Below are 16,236 nucleotides of genomic sequence, written 5' to 3'. Positions count from 1 at the left end.
ACAACATCACACCTCCATCCTCCTCCCAGAATACAGACTGCTCCAGATCAAGGACTATATTCACTCTTACCAGTCTTTGCAAGAAAGCAAAGTTCAAAAATATCGAAAGGAAAAATAAAATATACTCTCTGTCCTTCAGAAAAAGGAAATAAACTTAACACAACAACCAGAATTACACAAAAAAGTAGGAAATGAAGTTACAAAATAAAGCCATTTAAACCTGCACCACAAGCACCGTGGGCTGCGAGAGCAAGCTACTGCCCACGCGAGGTACAGAAGTCCGTACTTGGGACCAACGCCAAGTACGCAGCTAGGCCGCAGAGGATCAGAGCACAGAACGCGCATTCAAGAATTAAGCCCGAGGCTTACCAGGTTTTAATAAACTATTCTAACAATTTTGACTTTAAAATTTGACAAATTTTTGAAAAGTGAATCAGTTTTCCTGCTAGATTACATGTGTTAATTACCTCAAAAATTTATGCCAAAAAAAGGATATAATGAAAGTATATACTCTTCTAATACTGGAATCGCCTATTTCCCTATTCAGCTAATTAAAAGTATTTCTATTAATTGTTTCTGCTCAGCTTTCATGATCAAAGATATAAAAGATATTATTACTATCAAAGATATCATTGCTCTTACCATAATATACATTTAGTTAAACAGACTGCGAATTTCAACAAATAAAGCACGAGGGGCTTTCACTGACCTATTGTTTTTAACATAAAAATCCAGTACTAAAAATAAGTCTAAAGCTTATGCCTTCATTTTATTACTCGAATCACACAAGTTAGGTACGGTAGCACCAACACAAACAATCAGTGATCACACACAAGCTCAGGAAAGTCAGAAAGAGTATCGAAGCAGGCCTCAGGTTCCCGACAAAGCTGAACAGCAGAATGTGTCCCGAGACTGAAGCTGAACTTCAGCGAATCCTCACAAATACACCTGTGCTATTTTTTACGGGGGAGATTCCCTTCGTGATGAATGTTTTCACCACAAAATGCAGAAAAATGAATCACACACACCATCTGCACCCTCGCAACAAAATACTTCGACGGTTACTGAACAAATGCTGACCACGAGTCCACGCCTGTCTTGTCAACACAAGTCACCCCGATGAGGGATAACATCTATAGTAATTCTCTACAAATCAGAAAGCTAATTAATAAAAGTCAATTTTCCAACATTCTGACTATTCCTACAGGGCAAGTCTTTCAGAAATTCCAAAACATTCTCACATTCAGCTTCACGCCATTCCTAAACCCGCAGAACATACGTCACACCTCCTCAGGACAAATGAAAGAGACCCACGCGTTCGAAAGTTAGGAAACCTGAAGAAAACCGAAGCCAGGGACAAAACCAGACTGTTCTAAAACGGACACTCACAGTCTTTGTCATTCCACGCGGTCACAGGAAGAGACTCACGTCCACGCTGTGTTCCTCCCTTAGAGGCTGTAAATCCCACCTCCCGAAAGATAACTGAAAATCCCCACGGTTCATTAAGAAACTATAAAGATCTAAATGTTAAAATTCGAAGGAAAAAGCTGGTAAAAGGATATCATCACATTTCTTCTGATATTCTGTTAATAAATTACTGCAACAAAGAAAAGAATTACGTTACCTTTTTGATCTGGAAAATACATTGTTAAAATCACATTTCAAAATATGCCAGGCACCCTTGTTCCTAGGTTTCTGGCAACAAATTTATGCTTAATATGTATGCGTGCGTGTGTGTGTGTGTGTGTGTGTGTGTGTGTGTGCATATATATCGCAACTGTATCATATATCGAATATATATGTATATTATACGTACACATCACCTTCAATTCCTTAGAAGCAGCGCTGCACTGATACATGAACTTTTAATTTAAATCCCTTTGACTGGAGTAACATCCTAGCCTATAAATCCATGTGACTTTTAGAATATTAAAAAAAAAAAAAAAAAGAGAGACTAAATCTCATCCCATGACTATGAAATACTTACTGTGAGGAAACCTGAGGTCCAGTCCTAAAGCTAAGAGGGCTTTAAAAACAGAAAACAGCTTGAAACAAAATGTCCACTCTGTCTAGCACAGATCACTTCCCAAGCTGTAAGGCTGGCTGTGAAGGGCTGTGGGCCAGTAACGCAATGTGAGTTGCACTGTGACCCTCAGCACGCGGGCCCCAGGTGACAGACTCAAGGTCTCTTTGGCCCAGGGGTCTAACACACCACCTGCTCCGGCTCATCCGTTGGGTTTATGAAGTTCAACCAAACACTTGAAAACATACTCACTCTGTATTAATAATTTTTTGCTTCAAGGTAATTAATGCTTCGACATACTCGTTTAAATTCTGGAAGACAAAAACAGCTACAGTCAGCTACTTGTTTCATAAGTTACTCTACACAGATTCTCTGTGTAACATATTGTGAAACACAAACATGCTGTTCATTCACTCTGTGACATAAAAGCAGAAATGAAGACGCTACTCACTTTACCTATAAACACAGACCCACACACTCCGGGTGATCTTGAACCCATGCTGTATCTCTCTGAATTTTTACGCGAATGACACTCTCTTCCCGACAGCAAGGGAGCCGTGCAGAGGCCGTGACTTGTGCTCTCAGCGACAGAGTCTGGTGAGTGAGTAGTCACTACCTTAGCTCACCAACTACCAGTAATCATCAGTCTACAACTTACTCTGCCTTGTTTCTGAAGGGACTGAAGACAACCAAAAAGACACAGAAGTTACAAACACACACACACACACACACACACACTAAAAATTAAAAAAAAACACAGGAAGGACAAGTAGGAATATTAAAATAGGGACAAGATTCAATGAAAAAAATTTCATTTTATAAGGATCTGTAGATTTTAGGGACTAACTACAAATCCGGCTCTACATTGCTACTATCGACAGGGAAAACATCATTAATTACACTGCTCAAAGTGTTTCTAAGATTTAAAAGCAAAAATTTTTTTCCTTAAGTGACTTTTTTCCCCTTCACGTCTGCACATTTCATTAGCAAATATTTCAGAAATAAGTACTTATTTTCACTGATTATACCAAAACACCTTTTTCTAGATAATCCAAATGATTTTGAGAATTAAAGAAACCTCTCCCTCTACAGTGCCACGTGCACCTTCTTCAGTCCTACGCGTAACGTGATCGTTAAAATAAAAACCGTATACACTGAAAGACAAAGAAAAAAATCTTAGCTCTCCTCTGGCCCCACCCCCAATGAAAGACCTCGATTCCACGTCGCCCATCTCCCTCCGGAACCGCTCCCACACACGACACTGGGTGTGCTCAGGGCACCAGGGGCCACCGCGGGCCACGCGGGTTCTCCTCAGCCTTCACCCGCGCCCCACGAGCGTCCCTGCCCATCCCCTGTGAGACGCTGCTCCCCGTCCTTAGGATCGAGCGCAGACAGGCTCCTGCAGCAGGGACAGTTACGGGCAATGCAAATCTCAGGGCCCCTTTTTTTTTTTTTTTTTTTTTTAACGTTTTATTTAGTTTTGAGACAGAGAGAGACAGAGCATGAACGGGGTAGGGGCAGAGAGAGAGGGAGACACAGAATCGGAAGCAGGCTCCAGGCTCTGAGCCGTCAGCCCAGAGCCCGACGCGGGGCTCGAACTCACGGACCGCGAGATCGTGACCGGAGCTCAAGTCAGACGCTTAACCCACTGAGCCCCCCAGGCGCCCCATCAGGGCCCTTATTTTTTCATCTGTGTTTCTCTAGGAGCGTGACTGACAAATCTCTGCCGGCTACTCACAGTTCTTCTCCTCTTAGTTAACAGCTCCTTCCTACTGTTTGCTCACTGGGAAGTTGCCCTTTCCGAGGGGCTGCCACATCTAAGGCACGGTGACATTTCATTAAATGTTACAAATGCACATACGGTATGTCGGGTGACCGCTGAAATACACCCACGTAGGCATGTATACGTTTTAAATACTCAGAGTTGAATCCGTCACTTTTTACAAAATTTCCGTTTCCTGATGTATTTAGAAAGTTCTATCCCACCCATGACGCCAAAATAAAAGGATTCTCCTCTACGCTATCCTAGTACTTTCATGCTTTCGTATTTTGTATTTCTAGCTTTAACCGCTCTGGTGCTGGGTACAATCCAGACTCTCAAGGCTGAAGGTCAAAAGGGCAACAGGGGGCCCATTCATTTTTGTATTCAATGTATACTTGGCCTCCCACGTTGAAGAAACAATCTTTCATTAACAAATTTGGGGTGTAGCAACAGACTTCCGGGCCCAGAGGGTAAGGAATGCATCTGCTTTTGCGCCCTCCCTAAAAACCAGCTGAAACTGAAGTCAAGGAACTTTCCGCCAAAGGCAAGACCCACAAAGACGAGGGCAGAATAAGAGACCAGTGGCAACTGGAAAGCAGATTCAAGAACACGGATTCAGGGGGCTCAAGAGAGCAGGGGGGTGGGGGTGGGGAACGGGGACACCAGGTTCCTCTGAGACCAGAGGCCGGCAGACGGCGCTAACGTGAGAACTGGTCGCAAGCTCTCTTGCAAGCATTTAATCCTCAAATTCCTACCTCTCTGCCACCATCCAGGAAAAGGTCTGCTGTGAGGAATTCTCTGCCCGGGACACTGAACGCAGTGCCAGAAACAAAGGGACGAGCCGCTCCTAAACACAGAGGGGACGCTGACCACCTCCGGGCCCCACGAAGCTCCCAGATGCTGGCAGCCAGTCCTTTTGCCCTCCGGGCAGGAGACTGACCACACTTGGTCGGAGGAAGTGTAACCAGCCTGCAGATGAGATCTAAAGGCACTGACAGGAGATCTGCTTCAAATAAACGGCCCGCCAGACCTTCTGCGTGAAGCCCGGGGTCCTGAAGCCCCGCACTCAGCATTTCCCGCCAGCACCTTAGCCAACAGTTTTAACACGAACAAATAATCAAGGATTTCCGCACATCAGAGAGAACCCTGAACGTGAGCGAGAGAGACCAAAAGAAGACAAAGCAACTTGGAGTAAATAAAAACTGAGACGAAAACTGCAAGAACGGTAATATGAGCGGAGGTTAAGTGATGTTACATTCACGAAACAGTATTTTTAAAAGGAATATACAGAGTTCCTAGGAACTTTATTATAGCTCTCAAAAATTAAAAAAATATACACGCACGAGGACGGCTAAACAACTCAAAATGACAGACAGCAGCAAGTGCTGGTGAGGATGCAGAGACCGGAACCCTCCGAGTCGGGGGTGGGGGGCAGGAAACGGTGCAGCTGCGTCGAACAGCTGGGCAAGGGCTCACACGTTAATCACCTGACCATCCAGCAATTCCACTCCTAGGTCCGTGCCCCGAGGAACCGAAAACACACGTCCCTGCCAACCCCGCACACTGTGGTTCACGGCATTAGTCACGCTAGACAAAGAAGTAAAAAATAAGCTAATGAAACGGATAAACAAAATGTCACACAGCCACATAACGTGATTACTCGGCAATGAAACGGATGAATGCCACCCGCTACCACAGGGGTAAACCCTGCAAACATCACGCTACCCACACGAGCTCACAGAAGGCTGTATGACTCCATTCATGTGAATTGCCCATAACAGGCAGATCCAGAGACAGAAAGTAGATTAGCGCTTGCCAGGGACGGGAGCGGGGGAGACAGGGAATGACCGCTAATGCCTAAGAGGTTCCTGGCAGGGGCGAGGTGGGGGACTCGGGTGGAGAGGAACGTGTTTTACAAAGTGGTGACAGGGTTGCAAAACTGTGACCGAACTAAAAACCACTGAATCGCACACATAAAAAGGATGAATTTTATGGTATGTGAATTGTATCTCAATAAAACTGTCAGAACTAAATTAAAAACAGGAAAACAAAATAAAAACCTCAAAAGAGTTGAGGATAAAGTGGAAAATCAAAGTTCCCCAGATAAAACGAAACACAGACCTAAGAACAAAGTAAAATAAAAAGCAATTAAAGTTATCCGTGCAAGATCCCACATGCCCAACAAATAAGAGTTCTAGACACAGTAATTGGAAAGATGGACAGATGATCAAAGTCATTCTGATATTCAAGGAAAACAAATCTCAGAACCAAAGCCAGACATTTCCAAACTGAAAGGTCCCGGCACATAAATAGAAACAGAGTCCAAACCAGGAAACATCAGCACCAGGTTTCAGGGCATCGGAGACACAGCAAAGACCCTACAGGAATCCTGAGAGAAAAATGAAACCAGCCAAGTCGCATGCAGAGAATCTGGAACCAGAATGGCTTCAGCCTTCACAACAATCTGGAAACCTAGAACCCCGCAAAGTTTTGAAGGAAAAGTGAATTCCAAGGTAAAATTCTGTGCAAGCTAGCAATCAGCTGGGGTGGTAAAACTGACATTCTTGGTTTTTTTCTTCCAACAAGATTTTACGTAAATTCAAGTTAGTTGAAAGTAGACTCTTCCCAGTCAAAAGTTCTACTTCGCAGACATCCTTACTGAGGGAGGTACTGCAGGTCATGACCACACGTGACCCCCCCCAAACTCCTGGAGTAAAGCCAGAGAAGGCGACGTGGCACAAAAGACAGAGGTGACGAGAATCGAGAAGGCGGCTGCGCCCCGGAAAGGAGCAGGCCCCAAGGCTCTGCACGGAATTTCCCCGCTTTTTTTTTTTTAATTTTTTTTTTTTTTAACGTTTTTATTTTTGAGACAGAGACAAAGCATGAACGGGGGAGGGTCAGAGAGAGGGAGACACAGACTCCGAAACAGGCTCCAGGCTCCGAGCTGTCAGCACAGAGCCCGACGCGGGGCTTGAACTCACGGACCGCGAGATCGTGACCTGAGCCGAAGTCGGCCGCTTAACCGACTGAGCCACCCAGGCGCCCCCGGAATTTCCCCGTTAAGGAGAAAACGACAGAGCATCTGGCAGAATGAAAGCCCTGAGGATTTTCTGCCCTAACTGGCAGAGAGCTGCAAGTAAATGTGGTTGGTTCGCACCATGCATTTAAATTATGATTTTTTAAGCACAAGTGATCCTTCCTTTTTTCCCATCCTCTTTCCAGTTCTTTGCCAGTGGATTTCATCTTCCCCACCTTGCTTCCAGATGCCGTTCTACAGTGCTAAGTACCATGCAAGAGACATTCCAGAAACCTCTAGAGTCCCACACAGCTGGATTCGAATTCCTGCCCCACCTCCTTCCAGCCGGGGAACCTTGGGCAGATTTATTTAGCCTCCCTTTGCCTCAGGACCCTTTCCAATCCTATAGATAAGCAGACAGAGCACTGGGAGGGACAGAGCTGGCCTGCTATTGGAAGTAAACAGGATGAGCCAGGAAAGGGTCAACCCGTCCCTGGCATACAGCAAAGAGTCCTTAACATGTTCAAGATGAGCAAGCTGAATAAAGGCTAGAATCACTCATCCGGGGAAACAAACAAAGAAACACAAGAAAGGAAAAGTAATCATGATTTACTGGAGTACAGCTCTGAAGACCATACAGTCAGAATAACATCCGCTCAGAGCAGGGACGGAACCGAAATTACACACGGGCTGAGAAAGCAGGGGAGCAGAGGGAGGGCAGGGGCCTCAGGGGCAGCAGGGTCCCGGCTGCAAGGAGAGCTCAGCGTGCACCTGCCGAGGTCAGCCATCCGACAGGACGCCTGACACCGAAGACCGAGAAGCAGCAACACAAGTCTGTCACTTCGCGCTATTCAGGTTCGTTACAACACGCACCGCGATCAACTCAAAGCGGGACGGGAGGGAGGTGGGGCTGGGGGCTGCTGGCTCTTGCCCATCCGTGGACACATCTTGTCCATCTGGCCACCTCTCTAACCTGTGTTCACCCACATTCGCTACGGGTAAGAAATGAAAACCACAAAACACAGCACCACACAGGGGAAAAGCAGACGAAGCAAAGACCAAACCACAGCACTCGAGGCCCTGACTTTTCCCTCTGAGCCTGCCTTCGCGGCAGCTCAAATCCGGGCAGATCCTGCAGCACCCTGACAAGTCTTCTGTGTCTCTCCAATCTGGTCCGAACCGTCTCTAACCAGCACATCTCGGGGCTGTGAGTGTGCAGCGGGCCGTGTCTAAGTGACTTTCGCTCATTTACGAGTGCACACGGCCCTACGCCGCCCAGCCTCGGGAAGCAGGCAGGTGTGGGAGCTCCCCTCCAGGACAGGCTGACGTGACGGGGTTCCCGGGACCGCGGCTTCTCTCCCAGCCGTCTGGCGCTTCTGGAAGTCGCGCCGCAACGTCTGCCGGAAGGCTCGGGCTTCCTCCCGGTGGTCCCCCATCGCTAACCCCACCTTGTGTCCCCCTCCAGCCCTACGTCGCACTTACTCACTCGTCCACCAATACGGCTCCCAGACCAGCACGTCCTGTCACCCCGACTTACTCCCCACGTACTCCTCCACAGTGCGCTGTTTCAATTTTATCCACGAAGATCCTCTGGACGGTCACGGCGCGCGTCTAACACTTGACGAAAGTAAAGGGCACCACCGTTTGCTTACCTTCCCTCCCTTCTCCCAGAGACGTGGAACGGGAGCGGTGGCGGAGGGCACAAGGCGAGGAGGGGCGGGACAACCTGGCAGGGGGCCTGGGGCAGGTGCCTTTAGGAAACCGGCACCGCCACCGAAGGGGTCAGCAGACGTGCAGACAGACAGCAAGTCAGTTAGCAGAGGTGGCGACAGGAGAAGTACGGTGCCCAGGTCGACCTCCACACTCCCATCCGGGCTGGCAGATTCTTGTCTGCGGCGGCTGTGCCGTGCACTGTGCGATGTTCGCGGCGTCTCTGGCCTCGGCTCACGAGGTGGCGGGAGCACCCCCTCGGCCCCCCCGGGGCACGTGTGGGAACAAAGGACACGGCAGGTCTGAGACTGTCCCCAGCAAGGCCTGCTACAAGGGTGCCCGTGGTGGTGTGTGGGGAATTGGGATTCTAGAGGGTTCCCACCCTTTGCTCGATGCTACGAGTGGCTCCCTGTGCTGACCTGCAGTGTGGTTTCCGCCGAAACTTGCTTTCCTTCTGGAATCTGAGCGTGTATCCGCCCGACCAGCCCCCAGCAGACACTCCGTGTGTGTCACTGAGCACTGCTGGGTAACGTCCCTTGAGTCCAGTCACCCTCGCTGGGCTGCCTCAGGGCCCCACCCCAGGGCCTTTCCGCCCGGCAGACTCTGCTTTGTGCGCTCCGGCCGTAAGGACCCGGGCGAGGAGGACGGCGCGCTCACATGCATGCTCCTGGCCAACCCCTGACCCCGGGTGTGGGCTCGCGGAGCCCTGACACAGCGTGGCCCCCACAACGTCTGCAGACCCCGCCAACGAGAACACAGGCTATGCTCCTGAAGCTTTCAGGGACACGAAATTCAGAGAGAGACTCCACGGAGGAGGCTGAAGAGACACGAGTGCTCTACAACACGTTTTCCTGAGCGGGCCTCGAACCAGCGAGAGGCAGAAGCTCCTCCTTGGCCCGGAAGCAAACTGCGAGGGGCCCAGGGACTGGGCGAGCGGCTGCACCGACGCTCGCGTCAGGACTGGAGGGCAGCGGGCTCACCATGCTGAAGGGTGCTCGGATTTCAGGGCAACACAGCCCGAAGCGTGCAGGGCAGGGAAGGCGTGTGTGCACAGCAGGGACGAGGCCCACGAGCAAACCCCTGGACAATCGGCGAGTGGGGCGAAGAGAATGCCGGAGTTCCATGTGCTATTCTGGCGACTTTCTTGTACGTTCTAAGTTAAGTCGTTTTTTTTTTTTTTCCCCAAAAGAAATTATTTTTAAAAATCACAGTAATCCATTAACCCCTAGGCTGGGGGTGATGTGGCTCGCTGCTCACCTTGAATCCTCTCCAGGGTGCCACATCTCCGCCTCCTCGTCCTGGTCAACTTTTTATCAACTGCAATCATTTAAAGTCCACACTGATCTCCACCAGAGCGGAGCGTGTCTCCTGAGCGGTAAACGAGGACCCCCCTGTGGACTCCTTGGCGTCGAGTGGCCGGGAACACGGCAGGAAGGTAGGGACGCCCCCCTCCAGCGCTGCTCCGGGTACTTCCCCGCCAGACCAGCTGAGTGGCTCCGCTTCCCGGGAAGGCAGGACAACGTGGCCCCCCTTCGGGCCACGACACTCTCCCTTCACTCTTTCTCCTTACTCAGCTAAGAATCATCCTCAGACCTCAGTTCAGATTCACTTCCTGTAGGAAGCCGCCTTCCGCTGCCCCGCCCCTCGGTGCTCTCGGGGTACCTCGTGCATCCCCCAACGTGGTACCTGTTTCCTACACTTGCTCTGTGGTTTTCTCGCCATCTGTAACCTGAACTAGAACACGAGCCTCAAGCCCCTTCTGTCCGTGACTGTATTCCAAACTCATACCATGACGTGACACGCACACACATTTGCTAAGCGACCGACAATGCTGGGAGTGTCCCTTGTAACACAACCACTTACAAACCACTTACAGTATGTCTAGGAGAGAACAGGTTTCAGGTTCTAAACCACAGGCAATTATCAGTGGCAGTCCAACACAAGTTTACATAAATCACAGGCTCGATTCTGCTCTGAGGACGGCCAGAGAGCATCTGTCCCGCATCCAGTCCAGTGACACGAGCGCAAAAGGATCACCATGTGCTTCGGCCTCTCATCAGGGTTCCCAGGGTTCCCAGGGTTAAATGGTTTTGCTCTGCAGGGAGTGGAACCGGTGGCAAGGGGGCCTCGCCTCCACCAGAACACAGCAGCCTGTGCCAGACCTAAAACAACCAGCTCAAGAACGGTCACTGGCAACAGAGTAAGGACCCACACTGGATCACGTGGTGTCTCACACTCAGGAACCCATACGCACCTTGGGCCAGAGCTCAGTGACAAACCACTATCACCACTGAGGGTGACAAGAGACAGGAGAGGAGGCACGAGACTACAAAACACAGAGGATGCAGAAGATGTGGTTAATCCGCACCCTGCGGGACGCAGCGCCGACCACAGGGTACCACGAAAGAGAAAGACGGAGTGGGCAGGAGGAGGGGGGCAGGAGGGAAGATTTCCAGTGCAAGGACAGGACCGCGGGACTTAGGACAGACAGCCAGCTTCCCGCCACGGTCCGGAACCAAGGCCTAGCACCCGCCTCCCGCAGGGATGACACCTGCCTGCTTGCCCACGGTGTGCGAGATGCGGGGAGCGGTGCGACACTACACAGCAGGCCACCCTCTCTGTGCAGGGCACCCCCTTAGCTTCTCTGGCACAAGGCGGCCTCAAGTGTGGAACCCGCTGCGGTCCTGAGGCGCTTCTCCAAAAGGTGACCCCGCTCAGGCTGTCAGATCCCTGCTCCCTGTTCTCCACGTTCCCCACCCTGACTTCGCGGGCTCCCATTTCCCTGTGTCCTTCTGTCCCCTTCGGTCCACACTTGCCTTCCGTCAGCAGCTTTCCCTTCATGGACCCCTCACGACAGCACCTCGTCTCACGATTGCCGCAGAAGTCTCCAAAGTTTCCGTAAGTGATAGAGCGTACCCCTCCGGGCCACTTCTGTTTTCCTAGAAGTCCCCTGGGCACCTGGGGGCACCGTGTACCACACAAATCGCCACACACACCACGTGTGACTGCAGCTGGGGATCCCCAATCCCGCGGTCGTTCCAGAACCTCACTCCCACGTTTCCAACGTCTCTTCCGGCCGCGTTTCTACTTCCCTTCCCTCCACCGGTGCTCAGATGCTCAGGTTTTACTCTCTGGTCTTCTAGCTCCCAGACCTGGGACCCGTCTCCTCTTTGTAGATTCTCACATTTAGACCTTTTTCTTCTTTGTTCCCATCCCTGGGAAGCTTCAGTTCCCCCAGGCTTTTGTTATCACTAATGTACCACAGCTGGTGGCACCCCCTCCAGTCCAAGCAGCACATCACCACCTGCTATTTTTAGGGAAGACACGGCTACCACGCGGCAATCGTGCAAGACCTCGCTCTAGTCCCTAAGCTGAGAAAACTAACGCAGAACTGTAAGGTGGTGACCAATGAGATCTTCAATCACCTGCCACAAACCTATTTTCCCAGCCTCACTTTGCAAAATTAAAGACTTGCTCGAGGCTCTACGCATATCTGATCCTCCTCTTCCCCTAAAAAGATGTTCCAGGCAAAAACCCAAATGCAATGGAGTGTCCTGATTTAGGGAAGAGGTCTCCAAAAGCAGGCCCTGCTTTTGTGAATCAAGTTTCCCTGGAGCCCAAGCATGCCCGCTCCTTGCCTGCTGCCCCCACGGCACGTGCCCTGCAATGGCCAGGGGAGGAGCTGCCAACAGCCTGGATCCCAATGACCTTGCCCCCCACGGAACCAGTCTGCAGGCCCCTGGATTGAAGAGACTTCACAGGTCTCCTACTGCTGTTCTGAGACCCAAGTCTGGGAATGCGGCAAGGGCAGGAGAGGGGGAGTCCTCGGCAAGATTCAGCGAGAATCTCTAGGCCAGAGATCGCGCTGGGTCACACAGGCTGGCAGCAGCGGGGAAGAGCAAGGAGTGGGGGGAAACGAACGCTGGGTCAAGGGAATGGGTTGATAGACTGGATGCACAGGATGTGAGAGAAAGACAGGAACCAAGGATGACACTTAGTTTCCGGCCTACACGACGAGAAAGCTACAGTTGCTACTTTCAACTACCAGAGGACCAGGAACCACACTCCTGAAGGAGGACCAAATCCACAGCTGAAAAGTGGAATTCACACCAGTTCTGCACAGAAGCCTCCAACAGCTCACTGTTCTTTCAGAGTAAAAGCCAAAATCCTTACGGTGGTCCAGAAGAGCCCCACAATCAGGCCCTCCTCATTCTGCCTTCATCAGACTCCCTGACTGCTAATAAACTCCACCCAAAACTCTCAGGTTGAAATCTGATCCCCAATGTGACAGCGTTTGGAGGTGGGGTCTTGGGAGGTGTTTAGGTCATGAGGGCAGAGCCCTCAGGAATGGGATTAGTGCCCTTTCCAAAAGACCCCAGAAAGCTCCCTTCCCTTTACACGGGGTGAGGACACGGCGAGAAGACAGACAGACACAAACCAGGAACCAGAACCACGCCCCGCACCCCCCCCCCCCGCCCTGAGCCCTAAATCTGCCTGTGCTTTGATCTAAGACCTCCCAGTCAACAGAACTATGAGGAATGAACTCCCATTGTATTTTACGGCGTTTTGTTACGCAGCCTAGAAGGGGTATGACATCCACATTCACTCCACTGCAGCCACACTGGCCTTCTCTTCCCAAGCACATCCAGCATGCTCCTGTGTCGGGCGTCCACACCTGATCTGCCTGCTGGACGGGACGCTCTCCTCCCAAGATGTCGACGGGGTTCGTTCTCTCACTCCCTTTGCTCAAATAGAACCTTCTCAGAGAGGCCTTCCCAGGGCTTCCTACGTAAATTCCACCAGCCAGTGGCCCCTTCCTGGCCCATTTGTTCTTTCTACCTCCTTTGCTTAATTTATCTCCAACGTATTTATTACTTTCTCATGTAACTTGTTTAATCTGTTCCCAACCCCACCTCCTAAAATGGAAGCTCAAGAAATCAAGAATGTTTGCCTTTTTCCTCCTGTTGCCTAAAACACAGCAGGTTACCTATAAATAGTTTTGGATGAAACTGGCCCAAAGAATGCGGTTTATGAAAGATCCAAGAGACCTTCACTCAAGTTCCTGGGGTTTTGAGGGAAAATAAAAGCACATTATAGACACCTATCCAGCGCAGCAGCTGAGCTCAGAAACGATTTTCCTGCCAGTACAGGACTCCCTTTCTCTCTCCCCTGCTCTCAACACTTAACATTTGGGATCATTTCACAGATAGCGCCCTCAAAAAAAAAGAAAAAGAACAAAAAAACACCTTATCTTGATGGCCTATCTGGCCTACATTCTTCTCCGGTCTCATCCCAGCAGCCACTCTCCCCTCCACACTGTGCTCATGCCAAGCAGACACTGTTCTGCTCCCCAAAGACCCACTGCTCCCTCCCACCTCCGAACATCCCACCTGTTGACTCCTCCATGTTGACCCCTCCACGCAGGAAGGTCCTCTCCCGCTCTTCGGCTCAACATTCAGGTCTCCCTACCTCACCCCCTCAAAAGCCCTCTGCCCCCACCACGGCCAAGAGGCAAGACCACCATTCCAACTCCTCCTTTTGTTTTCCTCCCAATCCTTAAAATCCTGTGAAGTCTTACTTGCACACACGAGTCTTACTTATAAAGGCAGATCGTGTGTTCTGCTCACTACGTCCCTGGTGCCTAGAACACCAGGCAGAAGGCGTGACAACTTCATGACATCTAGTAGGTAGGGCAGGGAGGGGCCCCACTTTACCACTAATGGTGCTGACAGAAGTTAAGAGACCCTCGATATCAGACAGCTAAGAGGATCAGGTCGGACACAAGTGCCTGGGACCGTTTCTACTACCTCACAAGACTTGGGGCCAGACACTAGTAACTCCTCTCCTGTCACCGTAGAGAACAGTCCCTCCTGCTGTTAGAAACTTCCAGTACGTGCACACGCCTTTGATGAATGACCCTCCCCGCCAACCAGCACGGCCTGCCTCCGGGCAAGAGATATTTCAAGATGAGCCAGAGCAGCCCCAAACCTCGTCCTCGGAGAGGCAGCGGCCCCGAGCATTTCGCCCATCACCCGTCGGCCCCGGGGAAGCCCTGAGACTGGGGGAGTGAAGCAAGGGGCCCCGCCAGCGCTCGCTCACGCTGCCCCCCGCTACCACCACCGCATCCCGGCCAACGAGTGCCGGGTTGCAAGCCTAAATAAAGCAAAGGAGGCGGTTCCCAATACAACTGCAGTAGAAAGGGGGGCGGGCAGGGGAGGAGGGGGAGCTTCCGCCGTGGAGCGGGCGCAGCGCGCGCGGCGGGACCCCCAGCCCCACGCCCCGGCCGGCCGAGCTCCTCCGCGCCCCCGGCCCGGGAAGGCGCCGCACCTGCTGCAGGGAGGCGCAGCCCTGACACCGCGAGAGGTCCGCCGCCGTCCCGGGCGCCGCCGAATGGGTCTCGCCCGGCATCATGGTGCCAACGCCGGGCCCGGTGGGCCCGCGCGCCTCAGGGACCCGCGGCCCGGGCCCTGTCCTCCCTCTGCTGACGCCGCCGGGGCCGCCGCCTGCCAGGCCGCTTCCCGCCGGGTCCGGGCGGGTCCATCCGTGCACAGAGGTCCCCGTGGAGCTGGCGAAGGGCTCTCCCAACCGGAGCCGCCTCGGGCACTAGAGAGAAACGCGACCCGGCGCGGCCCCCGAGCGCGACAGCGCCCAGCCAGGACCCCGCCCCGCCCTAGCTCGCCCCGCCCCTCTCCGCGGCTTGGGGCTGCCCGCGGCGCCGCCTGAGCAAAATAGGGAGGGGAGTCGAGCCGAGGCGGCGGGAGAGGCGCCCACAAAGGAAAAGTCAGGGAGAGCAGAGGCATCGGAGGTGCACCCCTTGCGCTGAGTAGGGGGTTAATCTTTTATTGCCGGCTGGCTGTGTGGCAGGTTCCCGTAGACACCTACAGCCCTCAGCGAGGGGGCGGTGACCCCCTTGATGACGTCACTCAGGCGCCTGCAGCAATGGCAGGTCCCGCGCCGGGACGGGCAGGTGTGCGATTTGGAACTGGAGGGAACCGCTCTGTCCGAGCCCGGCCGGGTACCCGGAGGGGAAGGACGGACTACGCTTCCCGACGCCCCGTGCGGCGGACGACCCCGGGCGAGTCCTCCCGCCGTGGCGCGGCCTTCGCGACAGCGGCCGCTCCTTCCTGCGGGACCGTCGTTCTTCCCGGCAGCTGGCCGCGCTTGCGGCGGTCGGTCGGTCTCTCTGCCAGGCCCTCCCTGCGGCCCGAAGCCCTGGCCGGGGCGCAGCCGGTGACCCCAGTCACGGACGGTGGCAGGCCGCTCCCAAATCTCAAGTCTATACCCCTTGAGAGGGAAAAAACAAAACTCCTCCCCCTGGCCGCAATTACTGGGTGAATTCGGGCCCTGGTCCCCGGCTTGGACCGCAGGTCTTCTTCTTATCCCCCGGCAGCAGAATTCTCTTCTTAACGATCCCAGCTCGTTGCCGTATCACTGCCTGGCTCAGAAACTTCCCGCGGCTTCCCAACGTCCAAATTCTTAGCATTCGATACGAGCATTGTATGTGCTACCTAGACACCCAGACTTCACGGGCTTTTTCCAAAATGTTCAGTACGGACACTGCGACGGGAAACGGCCCTCCCCAGAGAGCAGTCTGGTTCCTCTACAAATACCGCACCCCTGCCCCTTCTTACACAATCTGTGGCTGCCACTTGCTGTGGAGCAAGGGACCAGGGCTCCGGACCTGACAGCCAGATTTCCTGTCGTTGGCACCTAAGGCGGCCCAGT

General features: G+C 52.4%; 1 protein-coding gene across 4 annotated transcripts in view; it reads right to left on the bottom strand.

Annotated features, from left to right (window-relative positions):
• The window catches only part of ICE1 (interactor of little elongation complex ELL subunit 1), a 56,834-nt gene extending 41,668 nt beyond the window's left edge, over positions 1 to 15,166 (bottom strand). For all 4 annotated transcript variants that reach the window (XM_078444233.2, XM_078444234.2, XM_060634328.3 and 1 more), the window contains exons 1-3: positions 14,839 to 15,166; positions 2,276 to 2,334; positions 1,563 to 1,597 (exon numbers count right to left, since the gene is read on the bottom strand). In XM_078444233.2, coding sequence (XP_078300359.2) covers positions 1,563 to 1,597; positions 2,276 to 2,334; positions 14,839 to 14,922 — 178 coding nt within the window. In that variant the 5' untranslated portion in view covers positions 14,923 to 15,166. The remainder of the gene's footprint in view (positions 1 to 1,562; positions 1,598 to 2,275; positions 2,335 to 14,838) is intronic.
• Positions 15,167 to 16,236: the final 1,070 nt, after the last annotated feature.

This window comes from Panthera onca, chromosome A1 (genome assembly GCF_046562875.1).
Source record: "Panthera onca isolate mPanOnc1 chromosome A1, mPanOnc1 haplotype 2, whole genome shotgun sequence".
In the NCBI taxonomy this organism is placed as follows: Eukaryota; Metazoa; Chordata; class Mammalia; order Carnivora; family Felidae; genus Panthera; species Panthera onca.
The sequence above is the reverse complement of the archived record's forward strand: the minus strand, read 5'-3'. Positions and strand labels throughout refer to the sequence as shown.